The following is an 18606-nucleotide window of genomic DNA, read 5'->3' on the forward strand; positions in this document are numbered from 1 at the left end:
TATTTGACATCATTAGCCCTGCCTTCCGTAAGGGACCGCTTATAGCTCCCTCGCCTAGCAACCTAGCAACCTAGCAACCTGCCTCACCCACAACACCCAACCTTGCCCCCCCCCCCCCCCCCCCCCCGCACCTGCAGCGACTGTCAAGTGCCCGTCTGTGGTCCAGGTGCCTCCCCCGATGACGTACGCCATGCCTTCACCGCTGGGCACAGACGGACAGGCTCGCTTCCTCTTTTCTTTCCAGCCTGTCTGTCTCTCTCTCTCTCTCTCTCTCTCTCTCTCTCTCTCTCTCTCTCTCTCTCTCAGCATTCTCTCAATCCATTTGTGCCGGGGTTTTTCTTGCGGCCTGCTCCGCATGCGTCCGGGCGTCGGAGCTGGCTGCCGTAGCGTGATGTTGGCGACACGAGGCACGGCGCTCGCGTAAAGCGCGCTGCTCGGGTCCGGGGCTTCTCGCCACGTTCGTCGGCTCCTGCTCCCCAGAGAAGGTGGGGGCTGTCTGGGCTCACCTCGCCTCGCCCTGGTCTCCGGATGCCATGACCAGGAAGGGCCAAGCTGAATGGAAGCTCGTCCGTGTCAGCAGTGTCACGGGGTCAACGCGGCTCTTGGCTCGTGAGCGGGTGCACAGACGCCGCCGTCCGCGGCCCATAAAACAGATCCACTGCCATTTTCTTCGTTAATTTGCCCTTTTTCCGGTTTTGCGTGCTTCTCTTTGGGACTCGGGAACTTCGCTCTGGCTATCAGCAGAGAACAGTGGACAAAAAGGAGAAGGACTCCAATACCGGTAAGAAGTTTGGTATTTTTATGTCTATTATCGCGGCCCAAATGACCCAAGGTGCTTCCACAGTTGGGTCAGAATATCTGCTTCCACTGAGAAGTCAGGCCGGTTGTGCCTGATGAGGATGGTAAATAAATGATAGATGTTGGTCTATGACCATCTGTCTGTGGCCATGTGCCATGAGACTTGTTACGCGCTTTCTGTAACATACTTTTTTTCTGAGGAGAAATCACGCTCTCATTCCCTTCCTTTTTTTTTTATTCTACTGCTACAGTTCCCCCTTTTCTCAACCTTTTCTCAACCTTTTTCTCAAACTTTTCTCAACCTCATCAGAACTCAGAAGATACCCCATTTCTGTTTGTTGTCATATTTGCCGTAATTATGTTTTTGCTGCATGCTAACTGTGACGTCACTGACAAACCTCACAGCCCGGGATTTCAGATTTTCAGCTTTCCTATTCCATAAGTGTGTGGTTTATATATGATATTGCAATTCAATCAAATCAAAACACACACACACACACACACAAACGCACACGTGCACGAGTGCACGCACACACACGGAGCCTGTCGATGCGACGCTTGAATTATTGATGCCCGTACACTGCTAATAATGCATCCACAACCTTTTTAGCGTTCATCAAAAGGCCAATTAGGCAGGGCTGCTCAAAGGCATTAACAGGTGCACAGGAAAACAGCCTGCGAGGAGACCGGCCACTGCACGCGTGGGAGAAGCGTTCCTTCTTCACGGCGATGGGGGACACTCTCGCCACGGAGCGTGCGCGGATAGGCACCTTACCATGACACACAGCTCCGACATTGCTGGGTGTTAGATCGGCGTAGTGTGTGTGTGTTGGGGGGGGGGGGGGGTGAGAGATGCGTGGGGGGGGAGAAAACGAGGTATCAGACAGAAAGGGGGAAGTGAGAAAGAGAGAAAGAGACAGAGAGAGAGATCAAGGATCGCTAAGCGCTGCGTTCCTACAGCTGAAATACGGTCCTCTCTGTGCTTGACTTTGGGTGGGGGGGGGGGGGGGGGTACTCCCACCGCACACAAACTGATTTAATGGTGTTTAATGGCTTTTTAAAATATCGTTAATGTAAATCATGAAAAAAAAAAAAACGTTTGGGTAGTCAGCAACTCAGCATAATAATGGATAATGTTGTAGTAGCAGGTCAATGATCATGCACCTGTTGAGGTATTTTGGAGATCCATCACTCACCACATTGCCATGCTTCGTGGGGCCATCATGTAAGTTAGAGAGCTGATCTAGGAACAGTAACCAAGCCTGTTCATGTAGTCAAGTTCAACATGACATACAGGGCATAAGCTGATCCTTGTCCAGCCAACTGACTGTTACATTTGGTGAATGCCATTCCTGGAAGGCATGGGAAATGTTTCTGGGGAGGTGCCTTTCTCAAGATTCCAAGATTTAAAAGCATGAATGAAGAGAACTTTAGTGAACTTTACTGAAACACTGTTCATGCCTTTGAGTTTACACACACACACACACACTCACACACACACACACACACACACACACACACACACAAACACAAACACAGTGCACAATTACAGGTTAAACCTTGCGACTAAATAGTTATTAGTTCATGTGTCACTTTTGTAAGACAATTTGCATAAACTCCTGCTTTATATGATGCTGTTTCGAATGTCCAATTTTATGCCATTCCAGGGCTAAAAGGGTCTTCCTTATTAATTCACAACTGTCGAAGGCTTTAGGAGAGAGGTGTAATTATGTTGTTAGTTTGAAAACGGTCGACACATTTCTGTTCAAACGTGCTGGAATGCTGCATTGGCCGTTTTTCTGAAAGTTTACCAGATGCATATGGGTCATTTAAACGTAGAGTGCTGAATCGAGACAAAAATCCAACCACAAACAAAAAAAGACAACCTGTTAATTCAGCCTGAGCGTCAAGCTCTGAGGAAAACATGATGCTCATGACATTTCATGTCAGTCTGCATTTCCATTTTAAAGCCTCTAGTCTAAGGTATTGCCCTTTCTTCTTAATCTGTTCTGTTTTGCAAGTGGGATTTGACCTTTGCGATGAAATAAAAAAGAGATTGCTGTTATCTCTCGTAGCCGCTCCAGGGAGTGGGACCCCACCACAAGAAAACCCCATAACAGACGGATTCCGCAAGCGCACGGCACAGACATGAAGGTAAGAAACCAGATCCAGTACGCCTGCGTCTGAAACGAGCCCGAACGCCCAGCACGGCATTCCCTCCGCCCTCCGCCTGACCCCCCCACAAACGCGTCTCTCCGTAACGTTAGGGCGAGCAGATCTGTGACATGGGTGGCCGCATGCATGCTAGGAGAACCGCATGCTAGGAGAACCGCATGTCTTGCTATCAGAATTAAATTCTCAACAGCCTCAGAACTTCTGAACCCACCAATCACGGATTGACCCCCCCCCCCGCCTCGCACCATTATGAGCAGAGTAAATGAAACTATTGTAGAGACAGAAGGGAACGGCTCGTGTTCTCACGCCTGTCAGACTGTGAGACCACGCGGCTCGGCTGGTCGGCGTGCGCGTTTGCCGTCTAACCACCTGTGCACCTAATGGCGGAGAACTACCTCAGTTTTACCCCACGTTTCCACTGAAATAAACCCCCACCACGGCAGCGACCTTGTTGATGTGGTGCTTTCAGATTGCGCAAATTACGAAACAGCACACCTGTCTTAGTAGTGGGAATTCAGTTAATGGACTCAGATATTCTTATGCCTTGATAATGAATTTCAAGCTCTCTCTCTGAATGTGAACATAACCTGTAGGTGCCATTTTGGTTCGCCAAAACACTTTGTAGCTGACACCTACAGCAACCACCTACCCCCAGGAGTTTGGCTGCTGGTTGTTGTTTTGGTCTTGTTTTCTCAAGCAGTGTTTCGGTCGTTGATTTGTGTCAGTAAAAAGTCCTAGTTATTGCCAAGGGTGATGAGTTAGTTGTGGTCTTTGCAGCAGATTTCCGGCCCAGATTTCAACTCTTCAGAAGCTCATGCTCATAACCTTTTCAGCCTCAAAAAAGTTTCATAAATGTCAATATTCATATTTAAACTATCCAAAATATGCATTCTAAACAAAATGTTTTATGTCTTAAACATTACACAAAACCTAATAGATCTACTAAATGATGTATTAGATGACAAAGTGTGACAAAGGAAGAAGTAAATGAAAGCAAAATGTGTATCGTGTGACAAAAGAGATGCTTTATGATGGGAATATCCGAAACCATCGCACGGCCATTCCAGGGAAGCAAGTGTCGCGTCGTTCGTTGATTTCCTGACATTTGGATCAGCCCACTGGGAAGCGAGTGATGCATGACGCGTATTTCTCTGTAGGTTCCTCTGTGGTGCCTGCTGAGACATTAATGAACCAGTGAGGTTTTTAGAACTTGGCAACCCTCGGTGGCGGGTAGGCGGGCCCACTTGTGTTGCGTGCGTGTGTTATGGGGAGAAGTTGGCATGACCTTAATTGGCTCATAAGTAGCACAACTGCGACTTCTTCTCTGGTGCCACTGTTATAGCACTGTGGTCCTTCGAGCAGATCCGACAAAGATTTGAGGGTTTTTACCGTGAAGACTGAGCTCCATGTGGATGTTATGAGTTCAGTCTTTCAAGGCTCTGCTGGTTCCCGCAGTCTTCTGTTCTCTGAATTGTAACAATATAATTCCACCACACTTTCACCCCCAACTCTCACCATCAGTGGGTTTGCTCACTTAGCAGACTGCTTGGTCATATCCACTTGCTAATTGGTTTTCCATTAAGATATGACTGAATTAGTGCGGCACCACCTAATACTTTTATATACTTTTATGTCCCTTTATTTGGCAGTTGCTCTTATTTCTCTTCGACTGGCAAATCGCACGAGAGCGTGTGTCATCAATATAGAGACACACTCCAGAGATAAAGAACTCCCCTAAGCCCCTCCCCCTCCCCGTCTTGTTGCTATCGGAGACCACAACCACATCCACCATCCCACTGGGCTAAATGGTCTCTGTTTTCATATGGATAGAGGGTCTCCAGAGACCTGGTCGTTCAGAAAGGGGCAGACTTTAGCATCGGGTCTCTGTTAAAGCCTTCGCGGGTCATGGCGCCAGTTTTGGACGGCATCTGAGGCCTTTCGGAGCACACGTCATGCACACATCAAACTTCAAAGGACAACACACAGACACTTTTTGGAGCGAAATGACGGCGGTTTCAGGCGACTCCTGACGGGGGAACTTCGACTTCTGGCGAGGAACTTTGACTCGGCTGCCTTGGGCGCATTTCTCGGTCGGTAGCTGAGGCTTTGTGCAAAGGGAAAAGCGCATTCTTCTGGCGATTAAAACTGTGAACATCAGAGAAACTGCGCAGAAGGGGACCGGTGAGGGACAAAAAAACAAAAAAAGCCTGGAGCCCTCTACAGCCAGAACGTTCCGTGACATCCAGCGCCTGAAACCTCCCCGCCTCGGTCCGGACTAACTCCCAGGCACCAGGTGAGATCGACGAAGACCGGCATGGGAGTGACGGAGCGATGAAGATGGGAGGGAGGGAGCGAGTGCGTGTGTGAACTAGGGCAGGGGAGACAGAGCTGGAACGTGCCTCTCGGTTTGAAGCCACCAGGAGGTGGGGGGGGGGAGGAAATTCACCCGGCGAGGCTACACACACATACGCGCACGCACACACACACACACACGTGCATGCACACACTCACACCCTCGAGGACAGTTTCCAGAGCTCTCGGCGAAAAGGCTCACTTGCTCTCTCTCTCTCTCTCTCTCGTTCTACATTTCTACATCTCCTCCTCTCTCTCTCTCTCTCTCTCTCTCTCTCTCTCTCTCTCTCACTCTGTGGTACATGCAACAGGGTGTGGGAGGCGAGACCATTCTCGCTTTTGCCTCTTTTCTTCCCGAAGAGGAGAAGAGCGAGGTGAGAAAGGAGAACCAGGACGGAGATGCCCTAACACCTGTGGCTTCACGGAAAAGCCCCAGTGGTCAAGCCGTAGACCGGTTTTTCGCGGCTCCTCGCGGGGTCCGTGTCCTGCTGACCCGACTGACCTAGGGCGAGGGACCGTCCCTGAGGTCATGACCAAGCGCAAGTGGGAAGGAAGGCGAGAGGCCTTCAGGGTGAGCTCCGGCCACGAGGAGGTGCAGGCGCCCAGCCGCCCCACCAGCAGGGGGCGCTTTTCAGAGTCCTGGAAGAGGCTGAGCTCCAGACAGGGATCCACAAAGAAATCAGGACTGGCTTCCCAGCAAGCGGCGGTAAGAACCGGAGCGGCATCTGTCTGTGGCTGGCAGGGTGGCTCCGCCCACTCGAGGTGGGTGGGACACAGGGTACATGACAGGAGCAGGGGTTGCGAGCACATGCAGAGGAAGGGCGGGGCGGTGCAGGAAAGGCTTATGCAGGTGGGACCTGAATGTCCCCAACCTGCCTTGTTTATGGTTTTGGAAACTCCCATGAAGGTTTGGCATCTGGCAGCTGCAATCTCAGTGCTTTTACAAGATCCTTTCGCATTTAACGGTGTGCTAAATAACGATACCCTGTGAATAGATTTTGTTCAGGGGGAATACTATTACTGACAACATGACAGTATGCAGACATTTAAATGCTGAAACGCTGAGAGTTAGGTAGGTATGAGAGGCAAAGAACATCAAAGTTCCATCAATCTGGCGAGAGTTGTTACCTAGATACAGACCATGGTTTCTTTTTTTGAAGGACTTCCTTTGGGGGTGGGGGGTGGGGGTTGGTGGTCACGGCACACTGATGTGTTTCTATTATTTGAAACTGTGCTCACGTGTGTGTTCATTGAATGCTCAGGTGACCCTCTGTGGCTTACAACACATTGCGTACTCTCCAAGATTCCCTCTTATGTGATATTTCGCTCGCTGCCTTGAGATTCCTTTGGAACCTTTGGAGAAAAGTTTAAGACTCTGCTTTTTAATAATTTTTTGTAAATTCTCAACAGAAAGTGAAACGGTTTTACAAGATTGAAATGTTACTCCAAATTTGGTTTCCACCCGAACTTCTGATCAAGCATTACAACTGTGTAAGGAATGTCTGCTCTTGCTTGCCGTCTCCGTTGTGCCGGAGCGCGCCTGGTAGTGGTGCGTGTGACCCGGACCATCTGTCCGGTGCCAGAACCTTCCGGTGCCAGAACCTTCCGCTTCCTTCTTCCTCTCGAGCTCCATAAGTCATACTGCTCCCATCAAGCTCCCATCAAATTCTGGTGCTTTCCCCTTCCTTTCTTGCTCTTTAGGAACCAGCTGGGAATCTTTAGCAACCAGCTGGGAATCTTATCTGATGTAAGCACTCAATACCATAAAATATTTTCACTTTAGGATGTTCTCTGTTAACGTACTTGTTCTAGGGTGAGCGCTACCTAATAGGAATCGTCGGGATAAGGCCCTTTTTTAGTGAATTAATAAAATAAAAAACACCCACAACCCTTAACCGTGTACTAATTTCAAATTGTTTATAAATTCCCACAGATTTGAGATTAAGATTGAGATTAAGACCGCGTTGCCGGACAGTGAGTCATTAACGTTCGATAACGGTTGGGCTACTCTGCCCCAACGTCAGCCGCAGTTCTCCAGCTTCCTGTTCAACTGCAGCTGAGGATAGCAGAAGTACAACACTGCCAATTTAGGACACGCATCTTCATCCAAAATGCGCACTAAGGAGAAACAACCGTTTAGAACGAGCGACCTACCCTCCAACGGTGCCGCTGCACTTTTCTTTTTGTTGTTTCTGATTAGAAACAGCTTCCAGGGGCTGCAAAATGACTCCTTCATGCATGCAAGCCACTCTACAGAAGCCACATTAGACAGAGCGGTAGGGTCTTTGTAGGTGGATGTGAGATTATTGGTTGTGTTGCTATAGTAACAACTCCCCTTGGATGTTCTGCACGGAACGCGGCCCTGATATCCCTCCATGCTGTGAAGATCAGCTCTTGGAACCCTCACTGGGATGAAGTTCGACGGGTGCTCGCAGTAGGGTCCAGTCACCAAGTGCCTGGGCGCCTAGATCTACGCTGGCATGCTTGCAGTCGTCAGCGCGTGCCAACTTGTAAGGGCTGTGTTCGTAGAAAAATCATAGAAAAATTGCTTTGCCCTAAAAAAATGTAGGATTTTTTTTTTTTTGTGAAGTTTGTGAAGTTTTTTGTGGAGCAGGCCGAGCTTTGCACCCGAGTAAAAATGAATTTATCATGCGATTTAAACATCGGTATCAGTGTTGCTAGGAGGCGTGATGTTAGCGGTCTCCGCTAACAGTCTGGCCACAGTCTGGCTCTTCGGGATGTTCTACTCACTAGGTGATGGTGTAGATGTGTGTGTGTGTGTCTGTGTGTGTGTGTCCCAATAAGTGCATAAGGGAGAAAAGCATAAGGGTATTGGGAAACTGGTTCCAGTGACCCTTTGTTCAGAGTAACATCCATGGAGGAAGTGTGATTTCATGCTCGGTAGGCTGAAAACAAGGTAAGGAACACTAGTGCAAACATCAAGATCTGACAGCATACCAACATAGCTATGCTCAAACAGATAGTGTTAGTACAGAGAAGCAGATAAAGTGTGTGTGTGTGTGTGTGTGTGTGTGTGTGTGTGTGTGTGTGTGCATGCATGCTCATTACTCTCTAAGGAAGGAAGAATGTGTGCGTGTACATATGTGTGTGAATAACAACCTTAGCAACTGTATCTTGGAAACGGAGTTTGCCATCGACCCATTGTTTCCTTGTATTAGTTTAGCTCTGCGGTGTTGCATCGTGGGATGCTGTTTATAGCAAAGATGTGAACTTTGTTAATTCCTGTTAACTGCCATAGCATCCTCGATCTAAAATCAAGCATCAATAATACTTTTGTAGATGGAATGTTCAGAATAATGCATATAAACACATTGTAATGCATTATAATGCATTTTTATTAGGTGAAATGATTTGGGGAAACATTTTTCAGATCAGGCCAACAAGGCTTTTTAGACATTGTCTTGTTGTTTACTATATTTTAAAGTGGTTGAAAGAGGGTGTCACACTGAAGTCATTACGAAAATTGTTGTTTGACCTTTTAACTATAGTGTCAGATTATTTTACAATTCATAGTGTAGCTCCAGGGCTTCAGAAATAAGGAGCCATAGAACTGGCTGACAGCCATCAGACAGGTCTATGTTATAAGCTCAACTGCGGGTGGACATATTCCTGAAAGGGTTAAAATGAAATGTTTAAAGAAATTCTGTAGGGCCTCACCATCAGCCCTCCACCTTCACCTTTGACCCGAGCCCAAATAATGCTCCCTTTTCCTGCTCCCCCTATGTACATGAATCTGCTGTTCATAACTGTAGGCTCCTAAACATCCCTGTAATTCCTCATGGTTTGGAAATTTTGTAGAGGATGAAGGAGTCTTTAAGCAGCACTGGGCCACTCAAGCAAACAGGAGCGGATCAGTTCGGAATTAGCTGCAAGTTCCCCTCCAGGCTTGTGAGAAGTTGGGGAGGGGGAGGCAATTTTTTTCTTGCTGCCAAGGGGCATTAAGATGGGTAGATGTGGCTTACTTCAGGTTGTCATGGTAACCACCAGAGCTATTACCCAGCGCAACATTTTAAAATCGTCTACTGGCATTCAGTTCTGAGGTGTTATGAGACATAACAAAAAATTGTGTTGTTATTCTGGTTTTCTGTTAGCATTTTGTGGCTATTGCCCCCCCCCCCTCAAATAAACAGTTTTAATCAAAAGCCTTTTCACTGGTAACATTCCCTCATACATATCTGCCTGGTGGTGTGTGACCTCATGATAACCTGAGACTCGGTTGGGAATTACAAATTGGTTTGTATGTAATGAACACACAACTCCATTGATAGAGATTCATTTCTAACAATTACTTCTCTTGAACACCTAGGCAGTACATTTACATTTTCATTTATGGCATTTAGCTGATGCTTTTATTCAAAGCAACTTACAATTATGACTGAGTACATCTTGAGCAATTGAGGGTTAAGGGCCTTGATCAGGGGCCCACAGTGGCAACCTAACCAGTAAAACCACCACTGTGAAGTGAACCCCTTTAGTCTGCACTGATTACCATGGCAGGTGTTAACAGTGCTTATTTTGCTGTCTGTAGATCAGTTCTAAAAGATTCCACCCTTGGGGTGCATCTGAACTACGTGAGCCCACTTAATCACGTGAGCCCACTTAACCATGTGAGCCCACTTCTGGCAGGTAGGGCCACAGTTCATGATTACGGGTCATGCCTTCAAATTCACAGAGCTGCATAACTGATTGGGGATAATATTTTACTCTTGATTAAAAAAAAGCGAGCAGAACAATGCTAAAAAAAACCAAAACATTTGCAATTTTGAAATATGACTAATAAGAGAAATAGATTTAACGAACTCCATGACTATTTAAATTTATCTAAATGTTAACATATATGGTAAATATCATATTAATTTTTAATTATTTAATTATTAATTATTGTGGATAATTTCCATATATCTGGATGTAAAAACCTCTGTCACTAATGGTTGAGCATAGGCACTCTGTCCACGTGAGTCATCCCAAGGTGATGTGGGTAATGCCAGAGTTAGTTAACAGTTAACTTAAAGGGCCCCCATCATAGGAAAATTAGTTTCCTTCACTTTTTATTGAAAAAAAAATAAAATATATAAGTAAAATATAAAAGTAAAATATAAATATTGTTAGTTTCAAAATACACCCTTCACCCTGTCCCCAAACTGCAAAAACTGCCCATTTAATAATTTTAAATCTAAATCAAACTTATTTACATATCCCCTCTTATTCAGCCTACAACAGTTTAGCCTCATCCACTTACACTGGAATTGGGAGGCATGTTTCAGAGCTGGGTGCTTTTTTGAATAAGGCACAATACAGGACAGCCAATCAGAATGGAGCTGTTATCTTATATCTGTTGTGAAGGCACAGTAACAGAAACAGCCCAAGAGATACAGAAAGGTCATGTAAAAATGAATTTACCTGTTTGTAAGTGTAAGTTTAATTGTATAGTAAGTGTACATCTAGGAAAAATCTAAAAGAAAATGAAAAAGTATGATGTGGGCCCTTTTAATATTGCAATATGATTTATCTATTAAACTAGCTATTTGCCTTCTTAGCTATTTATTTTGACCTCAATACCACCCTGGACTGTCTGGCAAATAAGTACCATCATCTCTAAATGTGTCCTGAGCATACGTTAATGGCTGTTATTCCTATTTAACTGTGCTAACCTGTTTAGTGCAGGATGGACAGAGTCATCCTGACCACCTCACTCACACTTATTTAATGAACTCCCAAGACAAAGACTAACCCAAGGACAGTCTGCCATAGGCTTTCTTTTCTTATAAAGGCTAAACTGACCTGAGGACAGTTTCCCATGGGCTTTCTTTTCTTATAAAGGCTAAACTGACCTGAGGACAGTTTCCCATAGGCTTTCTTTTCTTATAAAGGCTAAACTGACCTGAGGACAGTTTCCCATAGGCTTTATTTTCTTATAAACGCTAAACTGACCTGAGGACAGTTTCCCATAGGCTTTATTTTCTTATAAACGCTAAACTGACCTGAGGACAGTTTCCCATAGGCTTTATTTTCTTATAAACGCTAAACTGACCTGAGGACAGTTTCCCATAGGCTTTATTTTCTTATAAACGCTAAACTGACCTGAGGACAGTTTCCCATAGGCTTTATTTTCTTGTTGTCTGTTATTGCCCTTCTGTCCCCGTCTATTCATGTTCCCTCAATTGGCAGCTGTTTAACATAAAAATTACTTTACTGAAAATCTTTAATAGATAAATTAACATATCATTAGCCATGGCATGTTCAGTTCATGACATAGGCAGGTTCTGATAATGAAATTAATAGTGGTTATTTTTCGATTTTAAAAAAAATCGACCAGAGGTCCCCAAAAGCATAGTAACACAAAGCTGATTGTTAAATCTGGTCCCAAATGTCATCGGATTCTCTGAACTGTGAAATGGCTATTTAGTCGACAAACGAATATGTAAAAGCTAAAGCTACTGCGCATTAAAATCTAGCCAATAAGATATGTGAGGCGGGGCATAGCAGTCATGGCCCCCTGTGATTGGTCAGCCTTTTGCGCAAGTTAGCTTTGTAAGGCATAAACAGAACGGCTCAGTCCGCCATGTGGCCAAGAGCAGCAGATGAATTAGATTAGCCAACGGCATCAGAGCCCATATTACCTTAAAAATAACTCTAGCTAACAAACTTATGACAACAGCAAATTAAGCAGGTACTGACTGACAAAAGTTTGAAAAGTCTAATTGTAAAAAAAAAAAAAAAAAAAAAAAAAAAAAAAAGTAGTACAGGGGAAACGCTACAACAGTGAGTGCCTCAATCTTGTTCAGTGTGGAATAATATTAACTTCGTTATCAAATTTCATTCTCCGACTGTTTAACGTCCTCGTATTTCAGTCGTTCAGAGAAATTTCTGAGAAAAACATATGTAGGACAAAACGTAGGCCTGGAATATTTTTTGACAGAGGCGATTTTTCGAAACGCTACTGTTTTACTGGCAAAAATCCTTTTACTGCTAGAGCACCTTTGGGCATAACAGCCTCAATGGTCTAATGTTTCAGTGATGATTGGCTTGAAATTTGATCTGGTCAGTTAAGGGGGGGGGTGTGTATGTTTTGGTCTCCTAATTGAAAACCGCAGCATACCGACAGCTGCACGTTTAAGACTACAAAAAGATAATTAGAGCACCTGATGCCAACACGTGTAAAGGTAAGCAACAGTAGCAGTGCTATAACAAAGGCTCTTTTAGCTGCTTTTTATTAACCGACCGTCTACATTGGCATCGCTTGGTCCACCTGACTCGAACCGAGCACATCGATGACGTTTTTGCCAGTCCCAATAGTCGAAACCTGTCGACTCGTCAACGGCGACGTGCCCTCGGGATGTCGAGCCGGCGCAGACTTCACCGGCCCGGTGTTGATTGGCTCGGCTGTGTCTGCTCCGCGGCCTCCGTCGCAAACGGCATCCCCCGGCCGCAGGTGCAGGAACGGGTGAGAATTGAAGAGGCGCTCGCCCCTGCCGAGGCACCCGGCCTCCGGGGACGGAGAGCCTCCGACAGCTACGCCGTTTCCCCCCGGGACCTCGGGCCTGCTCGCAGAGGTCTAACGAGCTGGGATTCGGCTAGTAGACGCCTCGACGTTTCAGCGATTGTGTGACTTCACACTGTGCTGGGCTCTCCGAGATCGTTAAATGGCTAATCGGTGGATTGTTTTTTTTTTCCCCGAGGACAATTAGCGAATTAAATGAGAGGCTTTGCACCTGTTCTGCATGACACATATTTATATATTTAAAATGACCGACTAAACCCAGCGCAGAATTGCACAAAGTTTTTGTTTTTGTTTTTTGGTCTTCAAGGATAAAACCTTTTTATGTAATTTAATGTGGCAGTGCATTAGACTGCATGTGTCTGACCTAATGCAACTCAAGTCACACATCATTATCTTTATGCTGTCATATCAGCGAATTGCATGAAAGACTGAAGTTAGTTTGCATATTTTTGTACTAATTACATACATTCCCAAACATCTTAGTATAAATTTGCATTTATTAAGTGAGGTCAGGGCTCTGTTGTGCCCCGCTGATGCGACTCTGGTCGTGTCAATTATGCCAGAGGAATGACTAATGATTTCTATTCTAGCAGGTTATTCCGTCGTTAATAAGTCCACTTAGAGCGGGTTAATTTTTAGACCCCGATTTCAAGAAAAAATAAATTCAGGAAAGGTGTTTTGAAAAAGAAAACAAATCAGCAATTAAAAATGAAATGAAGGCTGAAACGACTAATAATATATCAGATACAATAAAAATAGTTGGCAATGAATCAAGTCAACAACGGTCCTAACATTTGTACTTTCTTTTTCAATCACATTGTTAATGGAGGTCATCTACAGATTGCGAAGATTACAAGTACAGCGTTGTTGAAAAATGTATAATTACTTCACTTTAATGTTATCCAAAAGATGTTTTCCTGTAAGATGCGTAAAACTGAGTCAGTCATGAGCACCTTAGAGAAAACATGCTAAACATCTTTTTTTTTTTTTTTGCAAACATAAATACAACCACATAAAGCATGTTTTTTGTGTTCATTACAGGAGGAAGACCTGCATTTTTCATAATGTGAATACACATATTCGTAGTTGCCATACTGCAGTTTCTCGTTCCCCGGTTAATCGATTGCGTGGTCCCAAAAGGAGCGCGATTCATTGATTATGAAAATCGCCATCTGTTGCAGCTGTAGACTGCAACAATGGCCAGAGGCTGTTCGAAATGTGTGCGGGTGATTGGTCTCTGTGTCATCACCCCTGACTGGTAAACGAAAGGTCCCTGCGTGCTATGAATTTATCGTCTCTGCGCTACACGCTTTTGCCGATATGACGATGGGGTGCAAAGCTGTGCGTTGGGTGTTAAACTGCGCTAAGTCTGTTCCTTAATCAGCCCCAGCCAAATCAATGGGAAAACGTTCTTCCAGACCGCTGCCCGTCCTGACGCACGAGGCCGTTGCTCTCGAAGCGCTCGCGCAGACCCCCCCTTTTCCTATTAGAGTCTAACTGCGTGGTCGTCCCGGCAACAGGACTTGCATGGGCTGGCGCAGTTCCTGCCCGGGGTCACAGCAGCATTTCAGCTTTTCCCCTGCTCTGCCAAATCCGATCAATAAGGGCGGTGCAATTATGTGAAGAGTTAAACAGGTGTGTAAGAGCAGTGAGTGCAGCACAGCGGCACTCTGCCATTGGAAAAAAAAAGCCCACCCATGGCTTAATGGCAGTGATGGGATGGAAATTGATCAATTATGTCAAATCCTCCGGGACATACGGTACATCGCAGGCACGGTTCTGGGGCAGGCAGGTGCCAACAGTCTGCAAAGACTACATTTCAGTTTATATGTAGATCGTACTTGCTCACAGTTTAAGCCTCGTTTCTGGCATGTGTATTCATATGTATCTGCACGTTTAGACAGTATAAAGTAGTTTAGTCCTAGGTCGTTGTGTGTAGTAAGGAAATCTAAACATCCTTTGTCTTGTTGGCCTTCCTTTCACATCGACATTCTATAGACATTTCTTGGCTTCTTGGAACTGAAGCCACTCAGGCATGGTAACCCTCCATGTGTGGTCCATATACTTCACCCGTGTCTAATGCTTACCTTGCTCACTGCCTGCATTTACTCACTGACTTTGTCTAGGGGACTAGAATATGGCTACGGACCAGAGCCTCTGATCCGGCCCACTCCGCTACTTTGGCTACAAGTGAAGAAAACCCTTCACGTCATCCCAACTCTATTTCCAATTATTCACAAAGCAAATGAGCTCAGCTGCTAATAAGCAGGGTCATTCCCCATGAATGTCACCGGTGTGACATGTTTGCGTAGTGTCGAGGAGGCCATTAATGTGCAGCTGTGATTACCCGACAAAGGAGCATAAACATTTGAAGAAATGGGTTAGTGGCGTCTTGAAGGACTCATTAAAACCTAGAAGTCCCATTTCTTCGCGCATTAAGCCAGGAGCGAGCACCCCTACCCACATGTCTGCGTCTAAACGTGTTAAACGTGCATCGGGCGCCCTCCTCCCCACGAAGCGACAGAACTGTGCTCGCCGTGGCTTCAGACGCCTGCCGAATGACGTCACGCTTGCGGTGACGTTCGTAAGAAGCCGACGGGTCGGGCTCGGCGGTTAATGGGTTAATGATAATCGGACGGATGTTTGTTAGCGTTCCCTCTCTTGATAAGTGAAGCGCATTGCGAGCAGCTTAAGAGCGCTGGAATTGTTCCGTCAAGCAAAGCTCCAGTGGGTTAATAACATGCACAGCATCCCGTGTGTATTTGCACAAAATATCCCACAGACTTCGCAGACCGCGAGACCCCAGAGCTCTGGGTGTTACACAGCTGCTGTGAAGTGGGCGATGTCCGGCGTTTCGAAGCGCCGATCGCCGAGACAAAAACGAGCGCCGAGGGCGCTGGTGGGAGCCGCGCGAGACGAGCAGACGTCCCCGCACGGATTCGCCTTCCCACGCTTCTTCTTTTGTTCCCTCCCATCTGAATTCGTCAGGACAGATGCCACCCCCACACTTCTCCTGCGTCATTCTGCTAACTCGCTTCCCTCCTCTACACTATCCCACCTGTTTACTCTTTTTTCCCACCCATTTCCTGGTGTCATCCTGCACACCCATCCTTTTTTGCGCTCTCTCTCTCTCTCTCTCTCTCTCTCTCGCTCTCTCCCTCCCTTCTTTCTTTGTTATCTCTTCCCCTCTCCTCCTTTCTTCTCCAGGCCTCCTCTCCGGAGTCAAAAAAACCCCAACGCTCCGTTTCCCATGTTGGATCATCCTTTTGGCAGGAGGCTGGATGTTTCGCGCAGCATTGGTTTGTACCTCGTTCTCCGGTAATGAGGCGGGTCCCGCCGAGCTCCCCGAGACCCCGCAAGCCGCGCGCTGATTGGTCGTGTGCTATCCAGAGACTCCGTGAGCTGGATGAGCAGTGATTTGGACTGTTTGGAGAGGGGCCGTGTCGTGAGTCACCCAGTGTGTTGGATCACTCAGACTTTAAGATTAAGAGCCGCCGAGAAAGTGTCACTTCTTTTCCCGACAAATCCTGGTTGCTTCAGTTCTCTTTTTCCTCCAAATGTTTTTCCTTCGGTTGTTGGATGTGAAGGGAGGCCTTTAATTGGCTGCGCGACTCTAAAATCCAGAGCGTATCTTCACTGCTCTTCATCTTGACACTGTGTGTGTCCGTGCCATTGCTGAAATGGTACTCCCCCCTGATGCCGGCCCTAGGAGCCCTGGGCGTTTAACGAACTGGGTTACAGAACGCGAACCAAGTTTCGCTTCTTTCACAAGCCCACTTCAGCTGCGGACGCTGAACCACAGCAGACGCTGACGTGGCCCGAAGTGGAGGAAAGTGAATTAGCAGAGAGATGATTCCTTCTCCGACAGCCGCCTGACCTTTTCTCCAGCGCGTCCACCCAAACTGTGCCACGGCTAGAATGGCCTGTAGTGATCCCATAATACTGACCAACGACCTTTAAGGGGCTATCATTAAGACAGGCATTATGGGAACATTTACCCGAGTAAACTTTATTTTTTTATACTAGGTGTTACATAGAGTGTATATTTCATATATGTGTGTGTGTGTGACTTGCTGAGCTGAATAATGATGAATACTTGCCCCTTGCTGCCCAGAGGGCTGTTGATTTTCAGTAATACACGCAGGCCAATAATGAAGGTGCTAATACATTCTGAGCAGAATGTAATAAGCTGCTCTGAGCACCCTGTTAGTCTGGAAAACAAGAACCTCACTAAAACCGTCTAATTAGGAAAAGCCACCACAAGTTACTGAAGAAAAAAGTAAAAACAGCAACTTGCTTCCAAACTGGCCACTTCCCAACTTAGCACTCATAGCGACTAACTTAAAAACCGTGCGGAATTTTAATTGGCTCTTACCGTTTTTAAACCCGTGGTTTATAGGTGAGTTAGACATTTACCAAAGAGGGAAGGAGCAAGAACATTGACCGCAAAAAAAATAGCACTGCAAAAGATTTGTTAGGACAAAAAAAAAATACCCTGAAGAATGCGGTTTATCGGGAGTCTCGCAGTTGGTGTGTTTATTTCCCAGAAAGCTCACCCGTTTCAGAGTCTTTTGGCACTAAAGAGAGCTGAGAATGGGAAGGAAAGACTGAGAAGAGAAAGAGACGAATGTAGAGACGATGCGGGGATGAGAGTAGAGAGGTAGAGGTAGAGCGGGACGAGGTAGAGCGGGACGAGGTAGGGCTGAGACCGGTCTTTGGTCTGCTTTATGACTGATTCAGGCAGGCGCCGTGAGATCCACGTGCATGAGACACGAGGAATAGAGCGAAAGGGTGCGTGCGTGCGTGCGTGTGTGTGTGTGTGTGAGTGAGAGAGAGAGTCACCATTAGTGCCATGTCAACAACGACGCCCTCTCGAAAAGGCTGCAGGCTCATGCACGGAGTTTGAAGTCGTTTCTGAAGTCCCCCTCTGTGAAAGCTCAGTCTGAATCCATCACGGTCACTCCAGCACGTATCCAGCAGTGTAACTTCCACTGTTTTGTGGGACTCTCACCCTCGCAATTACGTTGAAGCAGCTGTGGGAGCTTCGGAGAGCTCTTGGGTCTATAGGACGACACGGATTCGCTGCGAGATGGTCCGCCTCTCCTCGGCATGATGAATGGTAAATGTCTGTGCTGGGATTAGTCCTCTTCTGTGGGATCAGTCCTCTTTCCTGGGATTAGTCCTCTTCTCTGGCTGCCTCTCTGGCCTTGTGCATCATTTCGATGCTTCACTTTCTATGAGATGGGTCTGTTCTCGCTGAGGTCGTCCACCCCCGGTGTGCCCTGGCGGTGATACGGCGTGAGCGGGAAAGGACGTTAAAGCCTGCATCCCCGTTGAGACTCTTTGGTTTGCCATAATGCCCCTGACCCGTGATCCTGCAATCGCTCGCAGGTGGGCATGACCCTACCGCTGAGCCGTCTGGCCCTGGGGTCCAGAGATCTCGCTGGGTGATTAGAGCTAACTGGAGCCCACAGACTTATTGGAGCAGGGCCCTCACACAAACGCACACAGACCTGGTCTTACTTTGCAGCAGTGTTTCTGAGAGAAAGAACCAGATCCGGCATGGCGCCACATGGAACTATGGAACTCCCCAGTTCCCCACCGATCTGCTTCTCTTCCTGCGTCTCCATTACCAACACAAAGTACCCATTACTATAGCCTTTTAAAGGACTAATGACAGCTCAGTGTGCTTGAACAAGTGAACACACACACACCCTGGCTCACACACAAGTGTGGGTATGCTTTAGTGTCTGACACAC

The 18606-nt window shown here is 46.5% G+C and overlaps 1 protein-coding gene across 5 annotated transcripts in view; it reads left to right on the forward strand.

Annotated features, from left to right (window-relative positions):
• The first annotated feature begins 5186 nt into the window (after positions 1 to 5186).
• The window catches only part of trpm3 (transient receptor potential cation channel, subfamily M, member 3), a 101815-nt gene continuing 88395 nt past the window's right edge, over positions 5187 to 18606 (forward strand). For 3 of the 5 annotated variants that reach the window (XM_081710577.1, XM_081710588.1, XM_081710591.1), the window contains exon 1: positions 5637 to 6031. In XM_081710577.1, coding sequence (XP_081566703.1) covers positions 5855 to 6031 — 177 coding nt within the window. In that variant the 5' untranslated portion in view covers positions 5637 to 5854. Of the gene's footprint in view, positions 5267 to 5636; positions 6032 to 18606 lie in introns of those variants that run through there. The other 2 variants (XM_081710603.1, XM_081710596.1) reach the window with 2 other exon arrangements.

Source organism: Electrophorus electricus, chromosome 1 (genome assembly GCF_041902795.1).
Source record: "Electrophorus electricus isolate QZ-2024a chromosome 1, ASM4190279v1, whole genome shotgun sequence".
Taxonomy (NCBI): Eukaryota; Metazoa; Chordata; class Actinopteri; order Gymnotiformes; family Gymnotidae; genus Electrophorus; species Electrophorus electricus.